This window comes from Ambystoma mexicanum, chromosome 10 (assembly GCF_040938575.1).
Source record: "Ambystoma mexicanum isolate Mex_15411 chromosome 10, UKY_AmexF1_1, whole genome shotgun sequence".
Lineage (NCBI taxonomy): Eukaryota > Metazoa > Chordata > Amphibia > Caudata > Ambystomatidae > Ambystoma > Ambystoma mexicanum.
In genome coordinates, this window is record NC_090932.1 from 1,675,081,177 (window position 1) to 1,675,096,302 (window position 15,126).

Here is a 15,126-nt window from a genome sequence, read left to right on the forward strand (position 1 = left end):
GTATCCACTGCCACCAGCCAAAACTCGATCAGGGGGGACCGAGACGTGCCCCCTCGACTAACAGACCCCGTGGCAATCGAATTGCCCCGGCCAGTACATCCACAATATGATGGTTTGTACTGGTTCTGTTCAGAATTCAAGACTAGTAAAGTCAATGGCGACTTTACATGCCCTGGGAGACAGTAGTCAGTCCCAGGGTATGGAGTCTATACTGGGGGGTCACTATGACACCCCTGTGTTACTGCACTGAGGGTGCTGTGTAACGCACATCACAAAAACACAGGTAGCCCTATGGAGTAAAAGACCCCATAGCCCATTAAACACATCTAGAGTCAAAGGAACACACTCAAATCATGTCCAAGAGTGAGGGTAAAAGAGTCTCACTTTTGGCAGGAGAAAAATATAAACCCCAAAAATCCAGCAAAGCTGCTGGGGGACTCACTAGGTTAGGAAATTCAGCCTAAACAGAGAATTCTCCCTAACAGGCACCGAGAGTGCTCATCCTCAAAGACGTTCTGTAGTCCGCATCTAGGGCAGCTCCTGAACAGCTTGGATCCAACAGGCGTCATGCTCCTTTGTCCTGGCCGGGGTAGGCCTCAAAGATCTTCTGGAATCCTCTGAGAAGTGGAAACTCGACGAAAAGATGCCCTTGAGGGGCGTAGAAAATTCTGAAAACGGGTCCCCGTTGATCGGAAGTAGAATCAATGGAGCTCAAGGCTCCATTGACTCAAAATAATAAACTGTTCGAAGAAACACAAAACGCAGTAAAAGCTCGAGAGCTACAGCGCGAGGACTCCCAACAATTGCACGTGCGGTAAAAATCTGAAGATGGCTGCCAGAGGAGGGGCTTAGGTAGAGGGCAGTCATTGGCTGGGGGCAGTATGACCCAGAGAACAGTGATTGGTTACTAGTAGAAAGACAGTTCAGAAACTAAACAAACTCATTTTTCTTTACCGAGGATTCCCAGTCTGACGATGGGGAATATTCATGAGCATGTGAATTCATGCCAGACCCCATGCTGGAGAAAGATTTTTCATGTATTCCAAGTCTAATTAATTAAAAAACTTCCAACAGCTTGAATAGCTTTTTGACATTGAGTTTATATTGGCTGGTTTGGAATAATGACATGGATAATATACAAGAATCGCAAATAGCATGCATGACTATACAAAAAGAAGATTCCAATACAAATTCACATACATTAATGAGGCTTGTACATTTATTTTAAACATAAAAAAAAAGTAAAAGAATATGGCAGTTTTAACCCCAACTTTAGCAAAGTTCATGGTCTTCAACACCGCCATTTAACAAAAACACTCAGGTTATGGATCATTTCAAGATTACAGGTAATATAACCGATCCGCCAGAGAAAGATTAGGTTCTTTATGTATGCTCTGGCCAACAAGGAATGCAAGTTTGTGGGCATACTGACAAGGAGCAGGTACTCTGATAATGCCCTGAAAAAAATGAAAAAAGAAAATAAACAGTAATAAACATTTGTAATGTGTAACATTAATAGACAAATTAATGACTTTTACATGAGTAAAATGATAACCATTTTGTTTGGGGGCAGAGGGATTTCGTAGTTCAGAGTATGTACAAGTGAAGACAGTGAAGACGATAGTAAATACAATTAAAAGTATGATAAATAAGAAAACCTTAGTTACCAGGTATGTACTTTCTATGGATTCTCCCTCTACATTCCTTATCTAAATGCTAGCTGTATGATTATCACTAGCAAAGAGCCGGCGGGATTCAAGCGTGGTCGGGACTACAGCTCCAAAACATCACTGGCACACACACATTTAGCGCATTGTATCTGGGATTGGATCATGACATGGAGAAATACAGTTCCGGCCTGTTGGTAAACCGCAAAAGGCTCTTTGGGAACTGGCTGTTAAAGCTCGCCAGCCCACTTTCTTCCAAAATCTTCAGAGGAAGAAACAGAAGAGCAGACTCCAGAGAGGGACAAGGGAGGGTAGAAGCAATCAGAAAACCAAGAAGTGATTGATGCACAAGAAAGCCAAGCTGTAATATCCTCCAGCGCTGTTAACCAAAAACTCCACCTGATGGTGTAGTGTAACTTAATGAAGCTAAGCTTCCATAACTCCAGGCAGGACATTGCCACTGCATGAATAGCACACACTACACCAATGTTCCTCAGTTGTCTCATTTTACCTCCAGGAACAGCAACCAAGGTAAACACTGCATAGGGAGCATTTAGAACAAGCATCTGCAGAAGAAAACGAACGAACAATGAAATGGCAATATATCTCAGACACAGCAGGCTGCCTATTCCAGTGCTTTCAGAAGAACAGATAGGGAGATGTAAGGGTATCTAAGAAGGGAGCTGACACACGGGTGGCATGTTTGTTGCTATAGACTTACTGATATAATAGAAACCGCTTTCCTGTCTCACACATACTAAAGGATCTATCGGAATGTCCACCCAAATGAACATCTGCCGCCCTGTGTCACAACCTACTTCTATCCCCTACAATACAACTAAAGACGATTATAAACCAAGTCCTTCCTCCAGCAGAATGACTCCTTCCGGCATACGGGTAGTGTTCCCAAAAATGTCCTCTTGTAAACAAATGCCAGGGGGAATGACTCCGTTGCCCTGGCTGATACTTCCAGCACTTTGCATAGTCAACATTCTGGAACAGGAGAATGGCTCCCTTCTCCTGATCTGCAATTTCCAATACAGTTCACAAAAAGACAATGGGAATGACTCCCTTCCCCTGCCGTTTCTTCATTGTACTTCAAAGGATTCTTTTTTTTTTTACCAGTGTAATGACTCCCTACTCCTGGTGTTTGAGAGTTCTTCTATAGTTCGGTTTTATCTCGGTATTGTTTCACTGGCCCTACAAAGTAATTGGGGTCCCAGACCCAGGATGCACTCTTTTATTGATGTCCCAGAAGGAAAAAGTTACTTACCTGTAACTGTTGTTCTCCAGCATGGGTCTGGCATGGATTCACATGCTCATGAATATTCCCCGTCAGGCTGGGAATCCTCGGTAAAGAAAAAATCAGTATCAGTTTCGTTTCTGATCTGTCTTTCGTAGTAGTAACCAATCACTGATCTCTGCGTCATACTGACCACAGCCAATGACTGCCCTCTACCTAAGCCCCGCCTCTGGCAGCCTTCTTCAGATTTGGTAGCACGTGAAGAGGCAGTATGACCAAGTCAAGAGCCGCAGAGGGGTAGGCGGGAGGGTTTGCATGTGAATCCATGCCAGACCCATGCTGGAGAACAACAGTTACAGGTAAGTAACTTGTTCCTTCTCCAGCATGGGGTCTGGCTGGCATGGATTCACATGCTCATGAATATAAGAATAAATAGCAGTACACACATGCACAACCACGGGAGGTGGCAAAAGGCTCAACATTAAGCAATACAAAAAACTCAACATTAAGCATCTCTTACCTCCTCACCAGGCTCACCTTAGGCGAACAGGTTGCGCAGCACTGCTTGGCCGACCCTGGACTCCTCCCTGGAATCCCGATCGACGCAGTAGAATCTTGTGAAGGTGTGCGTCGACCTCCACGTAGCAGCCCTGCAGATGTCCGGCAGGGGCACACTAGATAAGAACGCTGTAGTAGCAGCGATCGCTCTGGTCGAATGGGCTCTGGGACGGCCTGGCAGCGGTCGGTTAGCCAACCGGTGGCAGTGCATGATGCAGCCGGAGAGCCATCTGGAAATAGAAGACTTCCAGAGAGCCTTGCCTTGATTCACAGGTCCAAAGTTCACGAACAGCTGTGAGGTCCTCCGGAAACTCTTTGTGCGGTCCACATACAACTTCAGCGCTCTAGCCACATCCAGCGAGTGCAAAGTCCTCTCGGCCGGCGACGAAGGAGACTGGAAGAAAACAGGTAACACCAAGGGCTGGTTAAGATGGAAGTCCGACGGCACCTTGGGCATAAAGGAGGGGTGCCTCCTAAGCACCACCCTCGAGGCATGGAAAGTCAAGTACGGTGCTTTGCAGGACAGGGCCTGGATCTCTCCCACTCGTCGTGCGGAGGTAATGGCCACCAGGAATGCAGTCTTCCACGACACAAACTTCATCGGTGCGGAGTGCATCGGCTCGAATGGGGGCCCCATGAGCCTGGTCAGCACCACGTTAAGTTCCCACGCCGGGGCCTTCGCCGGCGGGAACGACCGGAACAGTCCTTTCATAAACTCTTTTACCAGTCGATGGGACCACAGGGACGTCTGTCCTGTGGTTCTGGTATATCTGGAGATCGCCGCCAGATGAATCTTAATGGAGGCATGGGCTAGCCCAGCCTTTGACAGCGATAGCAGGTACGGCAGCACTTGAGGGGCCGTAATCCGTAGGGGGTTGATCTTCTGTGCTCTGCACCAGATAGAGAACCTCTTCCACTTATGACCGTAGCATTTGAGAGTCGAGGACGCCCTGGCCTTTGCAAGAACCTCTCTGCAATTGGCCGGTATATCGTAGCCTCCAAACTCTAGCGCTGCAGGAGCCAAGCCTGCAGGTTCAGCGACGCCGGGTCGTGGTGGAAGATGGCGCCTCCTTCTCTGGAGAGAAGGTCCGCGTCCGACGACAGCTTGATGGGAGGGGACGTTGACAAGTCCAGAAGGTCCGGGAACCAGATCTGCCTCGGCCACGCCGGTGCGAAGAGGATCATCCTGCACCGGGACCTCTTGAGCTGGTTGATGAGTCGAAGCAGCAACGGCAACGGAGGGAATGCATACAGGTATAGGCCGTCCCAGGGGAACGAGAACGCATCGCCCATGCTTCTCGGCTGGGGAAACCTGCTGGCGAACCTCTGGCACTTCGAGTTTCATCGCTGTTGCGAACAGGTCGATTTGGGGTTTGCCCCATCGTCGGAGGAGTTGATCCACCTGATCCTGGCGCAGTTCCCACTCGTGACACGCGCGCAGCTCCCTGCTGAGCGAGTCGGCGATGGTGTTGCTTTCTCCTTCCAGGTGGAAGGGAACCAGGAACATCCCCTGGGCGACCGCCCAGTGCCACAGATCCTGTGCCTCCTTGGATAGGGCTGGGGATCTGGTGCCTCCCTGCTTCCGTATGTAAAACATGGTCGCGGTGTTGTCCGTGAAGATCCGCACCACCTTGACCTTGAGCGACGGGAGGACTGATTTGACAGCCCAGAACACGGCTCAGAGTTCCAGGACGTTGATGTGCAGGAGCCACTCCTCCGGGAGCCAGAGGCCTCTTGCGTGGAGATCTCTGGTGTGGGCGCCCCAACCTTCCAGGGAGGCGTCCGTCGTCACCGTCTCCTGGTACGCCGGAGTCTGAAAGTCCTTGCCCGCCGTGAGGTGCGCTTGAACACCCCACCACTGAATCGCCCGCCGGAACACCTCGTTGAGGGGGACCCTGTCTTCGAAGGTGCCCATCGCCTGTATCCAACGGGCGTCGAGAAATTCTTGAAGAGGGCGCATCCGTAGTCTGCAGAGGCGCACCAGGTAGATGCAGGAGGACATCATCCCCAGGAGGGACTTGATGGACCTAACCCTGGCCACGTTCGTGGCTAATAGGCGCTACACTTTGCCTAGAATGGTCTTCGTCCGTTCTTCCGACAGGGTTGCCAGGCGCCTCACTGTATGGAGCTTCGCTCCCAGAAACAGGGCCACCTGCAACGGCACCAGGTGGGACTTTGGGTAGTTTATGGCGAATTCCAGGTCTGTGAGTAGCTGGACAGCCCTCACAGTTTGTTCGACGGCGAGTTCCCTCGTCCTTGAGTGGATGAGCCAGTCGTCCAGGTAGGGGTAGACGTGAATCCCCTGCAGGCGCAGCCGCGCCGCCACTGGTGCTAGGCACTTGGTAAAGACCCTGGGGGCGACTTCAATCCGAACGGCAGTGCTCTGAATTGGTAGTGGCGTCCCTGGACGACGAACCTGAGGAACTTTCAGTGACTTTTGAGGTTGGGAATGTGGAAGTATGCATCCTCCAGGTCCAACGACGATAGAAAGTCCCCTTCCTCCAGCTGTCCCAGTACGTGCTGGAGGGTGACCATCCTGAACTTTTGTGATCTGATGTATTTGTTCAAACGACGAAGGTCCAGGATGGGGCGCCAGCCGCCCGTCTTCTTCCTGACGAGGAAGTACCTTGAGTACACCCCGGAGCCTCTTCGGGACAAGCTTGATGGCGCCTTTCCTGAGCATCGCCCGTACTTCCAACAGCAGTTGCGGGACGCGATTTTCCTTCCTGGCCACAGGTGGAACGTGAGGGCACTTCTTCAGGAATTCGATAGTATGTCCTCTTGCCAGGGTATCCAGCACCCAACGGTCGGTGGAGATGGACTTCCACACGTCGACGAAATTCGTCAGCCGGCCTCCCACCGGGGTGCTTCGGTGGGGGCCCGAGACCACGGCCGGTTCAGTCCTGCTTGGAGGTGGTGGCCTTGCCGCCCTGGCCACCTTGCCGACGGCGGCGAGGCGCTCCCTGCTTGCCGCGACCCCTGTAGGCCTCCTGAGACGAGGAGCCTGGCGGTAGGACGACGAGCCACCGCTGGATCCCTTGGAGGCCCCCGGTCTGCCTCCGGAGCTCCAAAAGGGCCGTCGTTGCTGAAGGGCTCCTAGGGCGCGGGCCGTCTCTGTGTCCGTTTTTATGGCTTGGAGGGATTCGTCCACCGCCTTCCCGAACAAGTTGCTGCCGCATAACGGCATGTCCAACACCCTGGTCTGGACGTCCTGACGGAAGTCGGTCGCCCGGAGCCAACCCCGTCGTCGTAGGCAAACACTGTTGCCCAGCTGGCGGAACCCGGTATCAGCATTATCGGTTGCCATCGTTATGGCGTGGTCCGACGCCACCTCGCCCCTTGCAGTATTTCCAGGGCCTCGGACCTCTTGTCGTCCGGCAGGAAGTCCAATATGGGGGCCAGCTTAAACCAGAGTTCCCTGTCGTAACGGGCCGCGATCGCCAGGGCGTTGGCCGCTTTGATCGTCGTCGCCGCCGACGAAATGACCCGCCGCCCCATGGCGTCCAACTTCTTTCCCTCGCCGTCTGGCGGGGAATTCGACGTCGAGGTTCCTGACCCCGCCGCTTTCTTCTTGGCCGCCGCCGAGACGACCGAGTCTGGTGTTGGCTGGGCCCTGAGGCACAGGGGAGCAGTTTCGGAGACCCGGTACTTCTTCTCGTACCGGTCCCGTTTGGCTGGTGCCGTGGAGGGGTTTTTGAGAACCGACAGGCCCTCCTCCCAGATGTCATCGATTAGAGGCACCGCAATGACAGTCTTCCTCTTGGCCTCCCGGCGCTGATAGAGGAAACCTTCCTTTTTCTGCTCCTCCGGACAGAGCTGGATCATGGCGTGGAATGAGCCAATCTCGTCGGTCGGCGAGGCCCGTGCGACGGGAGACCCGTTCCGTCGTCGTCGCCCTCAGAACCCGTCGTCGAGCCCAACGCACCGTCATCTCCCGACTCGTGGGAGGATGAGGAGGGAACTGTAGGCCTTACGGGGGCGAGCGGAGGAGAGGGTTGGGTCCTCCGTCGTTTGTTCTGAGGACTTCCCGACGGGCCAGGCTGCGGGTCCTCCGGCCTGGGCCGTGGGAACCTCGTCCTTATCTCAGAGCATAAGGACTGGATCGCAGACAAAATGGCCGCCGAGCCATCCTGAGGCCTAGGTTCCGGCCGCGCCGGAAGGGAAGGCTGCTCTTCCTCGCCATCGTCGTCTTCCTCGGTTATCTCCCGAGGATCTTCCTTACAGGATCGAACCTTCTCGAATTGGACTTCGAGGTTCCTCACGGTCTCGGTCAGTTCCTCCTCCGAGGCTGACTCCGAGCTCGAGGAGGCTACCGTGCCCCCCCTCGCTTCTTCCATCATGGCGGCCACGACGATGGGCTGAAAAGAGGATTCCCTCCTTGGCGGCAGGGAAACTCTAGTCCCGGAGGCAGTCTCCGCTGGCGGGGTCTCTGCCGGCTTGGCCAGAGTCGCCGCGATCGCCTCAATAGAGGCCTTTGCCTGCTGGGTAGGGGCCTTCACCACCTTAGGTGCGTCGCGGGCCTTCTCCTTCGGGGGAGGGGCGACACCTCGCTCCCCCTCTTCCGAGATCGGACGGGGCTTCTCCCGAAGCTTACCGGGGGTCTCGGACTTCCTCTTCCCCGAACCGCTGGCTCGTGGTTGACGGTGCCGGGGAAGGTGCGCCCTGCCTGGTGACCGAAGAGCCCGACCTTTCGGCGCTCCCGGAGCCAGCAGACTCGCAGCGCTTGGCCTGGTGTTGGGCCCCCGTCGCCGGGGCGCCCGCACATGACTTAGAAGCCCGCTCTGACCCTTTGTTCTTCTTCTCACCTGTTGAGCCCTTCTCCAACCAGCTGGCGACACGGGATCGACGGTCCCTCATGGTCCGCTCCAACAAGTTCTTGCAGAACTGGCAGTCCTTCTCTACATGAGTCTTGTCCCCATGAAGACAGTAGAGGCATCGCGCATGTTCGTCTTCCTTAAACACATTCTTCAGCCCGCATCCAGGGCAGCTGCGAAACAGCTTGGGTCCGGGCGAAGAACTCGCATCCTGGGCCATCTCGAAGTAGGCCGCGAATCTTCTGGAATCCTCCAAGAAATTGATTCGACTAAATCTTCACCCTTGAGGGGCGTAGCAAAATCCCGCAACGGGTAGCCGTTAACGGGAGTAGAAACGGTGGAGCTTGAGGCTCGATTAACCGAAAAAAAGTGGAAATTCACCTGAAAAAGCGCAAAACACGCAGTAAAAGCTCGAGAGCTAAGCACGAGGACTCAACACTTGAACGTTCGGTAAAAATCTGAAGATGGCTGCCAGAGGCGGGGCTTAGGTAGAGGGCAGTCATTGGCTGTGGTCAGTATGACGCAGAGATCAGTGATTGGTTACTACTACGAAAGACAGATCAGAAACGAAACAGATTTTTTCTTTACCGAGGATTCCCAGCCTGACGACGGGGAATATTCATGAGCATGTGAATCCATGCCAGACCCCATGCTGGAGAATGATGCTGCCACTCCTCTGGTGGCATGAGCCCTAAACCCTGGCAGTGCGGTTCTGCCCACCTTGTCGGAGTACTCCAAATTACAAAGAACTATTCAATGGGATACTTGTCGGCTTCATTACTGCTCAGACGATAAAAAAAAACAGATTTTCCCTGCTATACTGGGCTGTCCGGGATAAACCAAAACTAAACATTCATATACTCTCCTACTCTTCATTTACAAGAAAGAGTAAAGAAAAACAGCAACTGAATCTTCAGATTAACATGGAATTTATGAAAAGTTCTGGTAAAAACAAAGAGCTGACAAGGTTAAGTAACTTTATTTAAGCAATTAAGAAAATCCATCAGGGAGAAGATTATCAGGGGCAAGTAATTTGTTCTCCTAATTAATTGTGCCCTCCCATGGATTCCCCATTCGAGATAGACTCCCATAGTGGTTTTGGTGATGGAGGTGGAAGAAGTGGATTTTTGTGAAAACTTAATGAGCACATAATGTTGTGTAGAAGCCTTCTGCCAAAGCCTGGCCCTACAGGGTGCCTTGGCAATTATGCTTAGAGAATGTATGGAGGGAGGGCCACACTGTGGCACTGCAATTGTCCTGCACTGGTACATAACTTTGTAGAGCTGAAATAATTCAAATTTCCCTGGTATAATGGGTCCTTAGGTTATCAGTTTGCGAACCGGTGACAGTGCATGATGCAGCCGGACAGCCACCTGGAAATTGTAGCCTTCGAGAGAGCCTTCCCTTGATTCACAGGTCCAAAGTTCACAAACAGCTGTGACTTCTTCCGAAAACTCTTTGTTCAGTCCACATAGAACTTCAGCGCTCTAGCCACATCGTGAGTGCAAAGTCCTCTCGGCCGGAGACGAAGGCGACGGGAAGAAAACTGGCAACACCAAGGGCTCGTTGAGGTGGAAGTCCGTCGGCACCTTGGGCATAAAGGAGGGGTGCGCCCTCAGCACCATCCTCGTGTCGTGAAAAGTCAGGTATGGAGGCTTGCAAGATGGGGCCTGGATCTCTCCCACTCGTCGTGCGGAGGTGATGGCCACAAGAAATGCTGTCTTCGACGACAGGAACTTCAGCGGTGCCGAGTGCATAGGCTCGAATGGTGCCCCATGAGCCTGGTCAGCACCACGTTGAGCTCCCACGCCGGGGCAGGGGCCTTCACCGGCGGGAACGATCGGAACAGTCCCTTCATAAATTCCTTCACCAGGCGATGAGACCACAAGGACGCCCGTCCTGTAGTTCTGGTGTATCGGGAAATGGCAGCCAGATGTATTTTGATGGAGGCGTGAGCCAGTCCAGCTTTGGCCAGCGACAGTAGGTACGGCAACACTTGAGGGGCCGTAATTCGCAGAGGGCTAATCTTCTGTGCACGGCACCAGACAGAGAATGTCTTCCACTTATGTCCATAACATTTGAGAGTTGAGGACGCCCTGGCTTTTGCAAGAACCTCTCTGCAGTCAGCCGGGATATCGTATCCTCCAAACTTTAGTGCTGCAGGAGCCAAGCCTGCAAGTTCAGCGACTCCGGGTCGTGATGGACAATGGCGCCTCCTTCTCTGGACAGAAGATCCGCGTCCGTCGCCAGCTTGATAGGTGGGGACACTGACAAGTCCAGATGGTCCGGGAACCAGATCGGTCTCGGCCACGCCGGTGCGACGAGGATCATCCTGCACCTGGGCCTCTTGAGCTGGTTGATGAGACGGAGCAGCAACGGCACACGTACAGGAACAGGCCGTCCCAAGGGAACGAGAAAGCATCGCCCATGCTCCTCGGCTGGGCGAACCTGCTGGCGAACCTCTGGCACTTGGAGTTAGTCGCCGTCGCGAACAGGTCGATCTGGGGTTTGCTCCACCGTTGAAAGAGCCGATCCACCTGGTCCTGGTGTAGTTCCCACTCGTGGCACGAGCGCAGCTCCCTGCTAGTGAGTCGGCGATGGTGTTTTTTTATTCCTGCCAGGTGGAAAGGAACCAGAAACATCCCCTGGGAGACGGCCCAGTGCCACAGATCCTGGGCCTCCTTACATAGGGCTGGGATCTGGTGCCTCCCTGCTTCCGGATGTAGAACATCGTGGTGGTGTTGTCGGTGAAGAACCTCATCACTTTGTCCTTGAGGGACGGAAGGAATTATTTGAGCGCCCAGAACACGGCTCGTAGCTCCAGGATGTTGATGTGAAGAGACCTCTCCTCCGGGAGCCCGAGGCCTTTTGCGTGGAGATCTCCGGTGTGGGCCCCCCATCCCTCCAGGGAGGCGTCCGTTGTTACCGTCTCCTGATACGCTGGGGCCTGAAATTCCATGCCTGCCGAGAGGTGCGCACGGGCACCCCACCATAGAATCGCCAGACGGAACTCCTCGTCGAGCAGGATCCTGTCTTCGAAGCTGCCCGCCGCTTGAATCCAGCGGGCGTCGAGGAACTCTTGTAGCGGACGCATCCGAAGTCTGCAAAGGGGCACAAGGTAGATGCACGAGGACATCATCGCAAGGAGGGACTTGATGGACCTCACTCTGGCCACATCTGTGGCTAAAAGGCGCTGCACCTTGCCCAAAATGGCCTTTGTCCTTTCTTCCGACGGAGATGCCAATCGCTTCACTGTATCGAGCTTCGCTCCCAGAAACAGTGCCACCTGCGACGGGACCAGATGGGATTTGGGGTAGTTGATGGCGAATCCCAGCTCCGTGAGCAGGCGGACGGTCCTCGCTGTGTGTTCGACGGCAAGTTCTCTTGACCTTGCACGGATTAGCCAGTCGTCCAGGTAGGGGTAGACGTGGATCCCTTGCAGGCGCAGCTGCGCCATCACATGTGCGAGGCACTTGGTGAACACCCTGGGTGCCGACTAATCCGAACGGCAGGGCTCTGAATTGGTAGTGACGCCCCTGGACTACGAATCTGAGTAACTTTGTGTCTTTTTAGAATGGGGATGTGGAAGTAAGCATCCTCCAGGTCCAGTGACGATAGGAAGTCGCCCTCCTCCAGCTGTCCCAGCACGTGCTGGAGAGTGACCATCCTGAATTTCTGTGCCTCGATGTACTTCTTCAACCGACGCAGGTCCAGGATGGGGCGCCAACTGCCTGTCTTCTTTCTGACGAGGAAGTATCTTGAGTATACTCTGGAGCCCCGTAGCCTCTTGGGGACGAGCTCGATGGCGCCCTTCTTGAGCATCGCCCTTACCTCCAACAGCAGTTGAGGGACATGATTCTCCTTCCTGGCCACGGGAGGAATGTGAGGACATTTCTTTTGAAATTCCAGCGAGTGTCCACGGGCCAGGGTGTCGAGCACCCAACGGTCGGTGGAGATGGACTCCTACACGCTGACGAACTTCGTCAGCCGGCCTCCCACCGGGGTGCTTCGGTGGGGGCCCCGACGCTACGGCCAGTTCAGTCCTGCTTGGAAGAGGCCTTGGCCTCCTTGCCGATGGCGGCGAGGCCCTCCGTGCTTGCTGCGGCCTCTGTAGGCCTCCTGGGACGAGGGATGGGCCGCCTGGTGATAAGTAGAAGAGCCGCCGCTGGATCCCTTGGAGGCTCCCCGTCTGCCTCCAGAGCTCCGAAAGGGCCGCCGTTGCTGAAGGACTCCTAGGGCTCGCGCTGATTACGTGTCTGTCTTGATGGCCTGGAGGGACTCATCCACCGTCTTTCCAAACAGGTTGTTGCCGTCGAAAGGCATGACATCCTGGCGAAAGTCCGTCGCCTTGAGCCATCCTTGTCGTCGGGAGGCAAACCCTGTTGCCCAGTTGGCGAAATCCGGTATCGGCAATGTCCGTTGCCACCGTTATGGCGTGATCCGATGCCACCTCTCCCTCCTGCAGAATCTGTAGGGCCTCTGCCCTCTTGTCGTCCGGTAGGAAGTCCAGCAGAGGAGCTATCTTGAACCAAAGCTCCCTGTCGTAACGGGCCACAATCGCTAAGGCATTGGCCACCTTAATCGTCGTCGCCGCCGATGAGATGACTCGTCGTCCCATGGAGTCCAACTACTTGCCCTCGATGTCCGGCGGGGAAGTGGAAGTTGAAGGCGCCGCACCCGCTGCTTTCTTCTTGGCCGCTGCGGAGACGACAGAGTCCAGCGTGGGCTGGGCCCTGAGGCACAAGGGGGCGGCATCGTGGACCCGGTACTTCTTCTCGTACCTGTCCCTCTTGGCGGGTGTCGTGGAAGGGTTCTTGAGGATAGCCAGCCCCTTGTCCCAGATGTCATCAAGCAACGGCACCGCAAGGACCGTCTTTCTCTTGGCCTCTCGTTGTTGCGGAGAGGCCAGAGGGGGGGGGGTTGACGTGATGTCCGTTGTGTCATCGCCGCCGCCGTCGTCGCCCATCCCCGTATCCTCCCGAGGGTCCGGCGAGGGGAATGAGGGGTCCACAGGCCTCGCAGGCAAGAAGGGCGGAGCAGGGTGGACTCTCCTCTGCTTGTTCGAGGGGCTTCCCGACGGGCCTGGTTCTGGATCCTCTGTCGGGGTCCGTGGTAACCTCGTCCTTATCTCAGTACATAAGGATTAGATTGCCAACAAAATGGCCGCCGACCTATCCTGGGGCTCAGGTAATGGCTGCGACGGACGGGATGGATGCTCCACTGGGCCCTCATCGTCGCCATTGTCGCCATCTTCGATCACATCAGCGGGAACCTTCCCCTGGGATCGAACCTTCTCGAACCTCTCGTTGAGGCCTATGAACCTCTCGTTGAGGCCTTTCACGGTTTCCACTGGAGGCTGAATCCGAGTCCGTAATGGCCACCACCCCCCCTCTTTTTCTGCTGGGGTCTTCACGGGGGTCTTAACGATGGTCTGGAAAGAGGATTCCCTCCGCTGCGGCAGGGAAACTCTGGGCCCCGAGGCCGCCTCCACTGGCATAGCCTCTGCCGGCTTCGCCAGGGCCGCTACGACAACCTCGATAGAGGCCTTTGCCGGGTGGATCAAGGCCCTCACCACCTTAGGTGCGTCCTGGGCCTTCGCTTTGGGGGGAGGGTCATCTCCTCGCTCCCCCTCGGCTCCCTTCGAGATCGACCAGGGCCTCTCAAGTCGGGCCCTGTCTGGCAGCCGAGGAGCCCGACCTTTCGGCTCTCCCGGTGCCTGCGGACTTGCAGTGCTTGGCCTTCTGTTGGGTCCCCGTCGCCGGGGCGCCCTCACAGGACTTCGAAGACCGCTCAGACTTTTTCTTCGCCTTCTCACCTGCTGTGCCCTTCTCCAGCCAGGCGGCAAAGCAGGAACGACGATCTTGCTTGGTCCGTTCCGACAGGTTCTTGCAGAACGCACAGTCCTTCTCCACGTGCGTCTTGTCCTCATGAAGGTAGTAGAGACATCTCGAATGCTCATCCTCCTTGAAAACATTTTGCAATCCGCATCCTGGGCAGCTCCTGAACAGCTTGGATCCGGGCGTCGAGCTTCCCTTGTCCAGGGCCATGTCCGTTGAGGTAGGCCACAGATCTTCTGGAATCCTCCAAGAAGCATAAATCGATGAAAACTTCACCCTTGAGGGGCGTGGAAGAATTCCGAAACGGGTCCAAGTTATCGGAAGTAGAAACGGCGGCGCTTGAGGCTCGATAACCGGAAAAATCTCATGAAAAATGCGAAAACGCAGTAAAAGCTTGAGAGCTAAAACACGAGGACTCCCAACACTTGAACGTGCAGTAAAAATCTGAGGATGGCTGCCAGGGGAGGGCCTTAGGTAGAGGGCAGTCATTGGCTGGGGGCAGTATGACCCAGAGATCAGTGATTGGTTACTACTAAGAAAGGCAGATCAGAAACAAAACTGATACTGATTCTTTTCTTTACCGAGGATTCCCGGCCTGACGGGGAATATTCATGAGCATGTGAATCCATGCCAGACCACATTGCTGGTTGTACTGTCACTTGTAGTCCTAATTGTGTGTAGTGTTCCCAAAGGGTACTGCATATAGTTCTGCCTAACAAGCCCCTTGGGTGAAGACCAGGTAAAAACCTTTCGGTCCCTCACCACTGACACCGGGAGGATCCACGGATCCCTCGGACCGGTAGCTATAGCAGCCTCGGTGCACGTGCTGGTAGAAGGACGTGAACGGTACCTCGCATGCAGGAGAGTCCTTGGGAAAGAGTCTCCCTTGATGTTCGATGGAGAATATCGGCCCTATCTTGGGCCTGTTTCGATGTTTCACAAAGTTCTTGAAGTCCTCTGGAGGCGATCTCTGGAAAAGCTCCCTCCACTTGGCTAATCTGTTCTTT

General features: G+C 54.5%; 1 protein-coding gene across 1 annotated transcript in view; it reads right to left on the reverse strand.

Annotated features, from left to right (window-relative positions):
• Window positions 1-1,081: 1,081 nt before the first annotated feature.
• PIWIL1 (piwi like RNA-mediated gene silencing 1) overlaps window positions 1,082-15,126 on the reverse strand; it is a 1,334,367-nt gene continuing 1,320,322 nt past the window's right edge. The window contains exon 21 of the mRNA XM_069620111.1: window positions 1,082-1,457. Coding sequence (XP_069476212.1) covers window positions 1,341-1,457 — 117 coding nt within the window. The 3' untranslated portion in view covers window positions 1,082-1,340. The remainder of the gene's footprint in view (window positions 1,458-15,126) is intronic.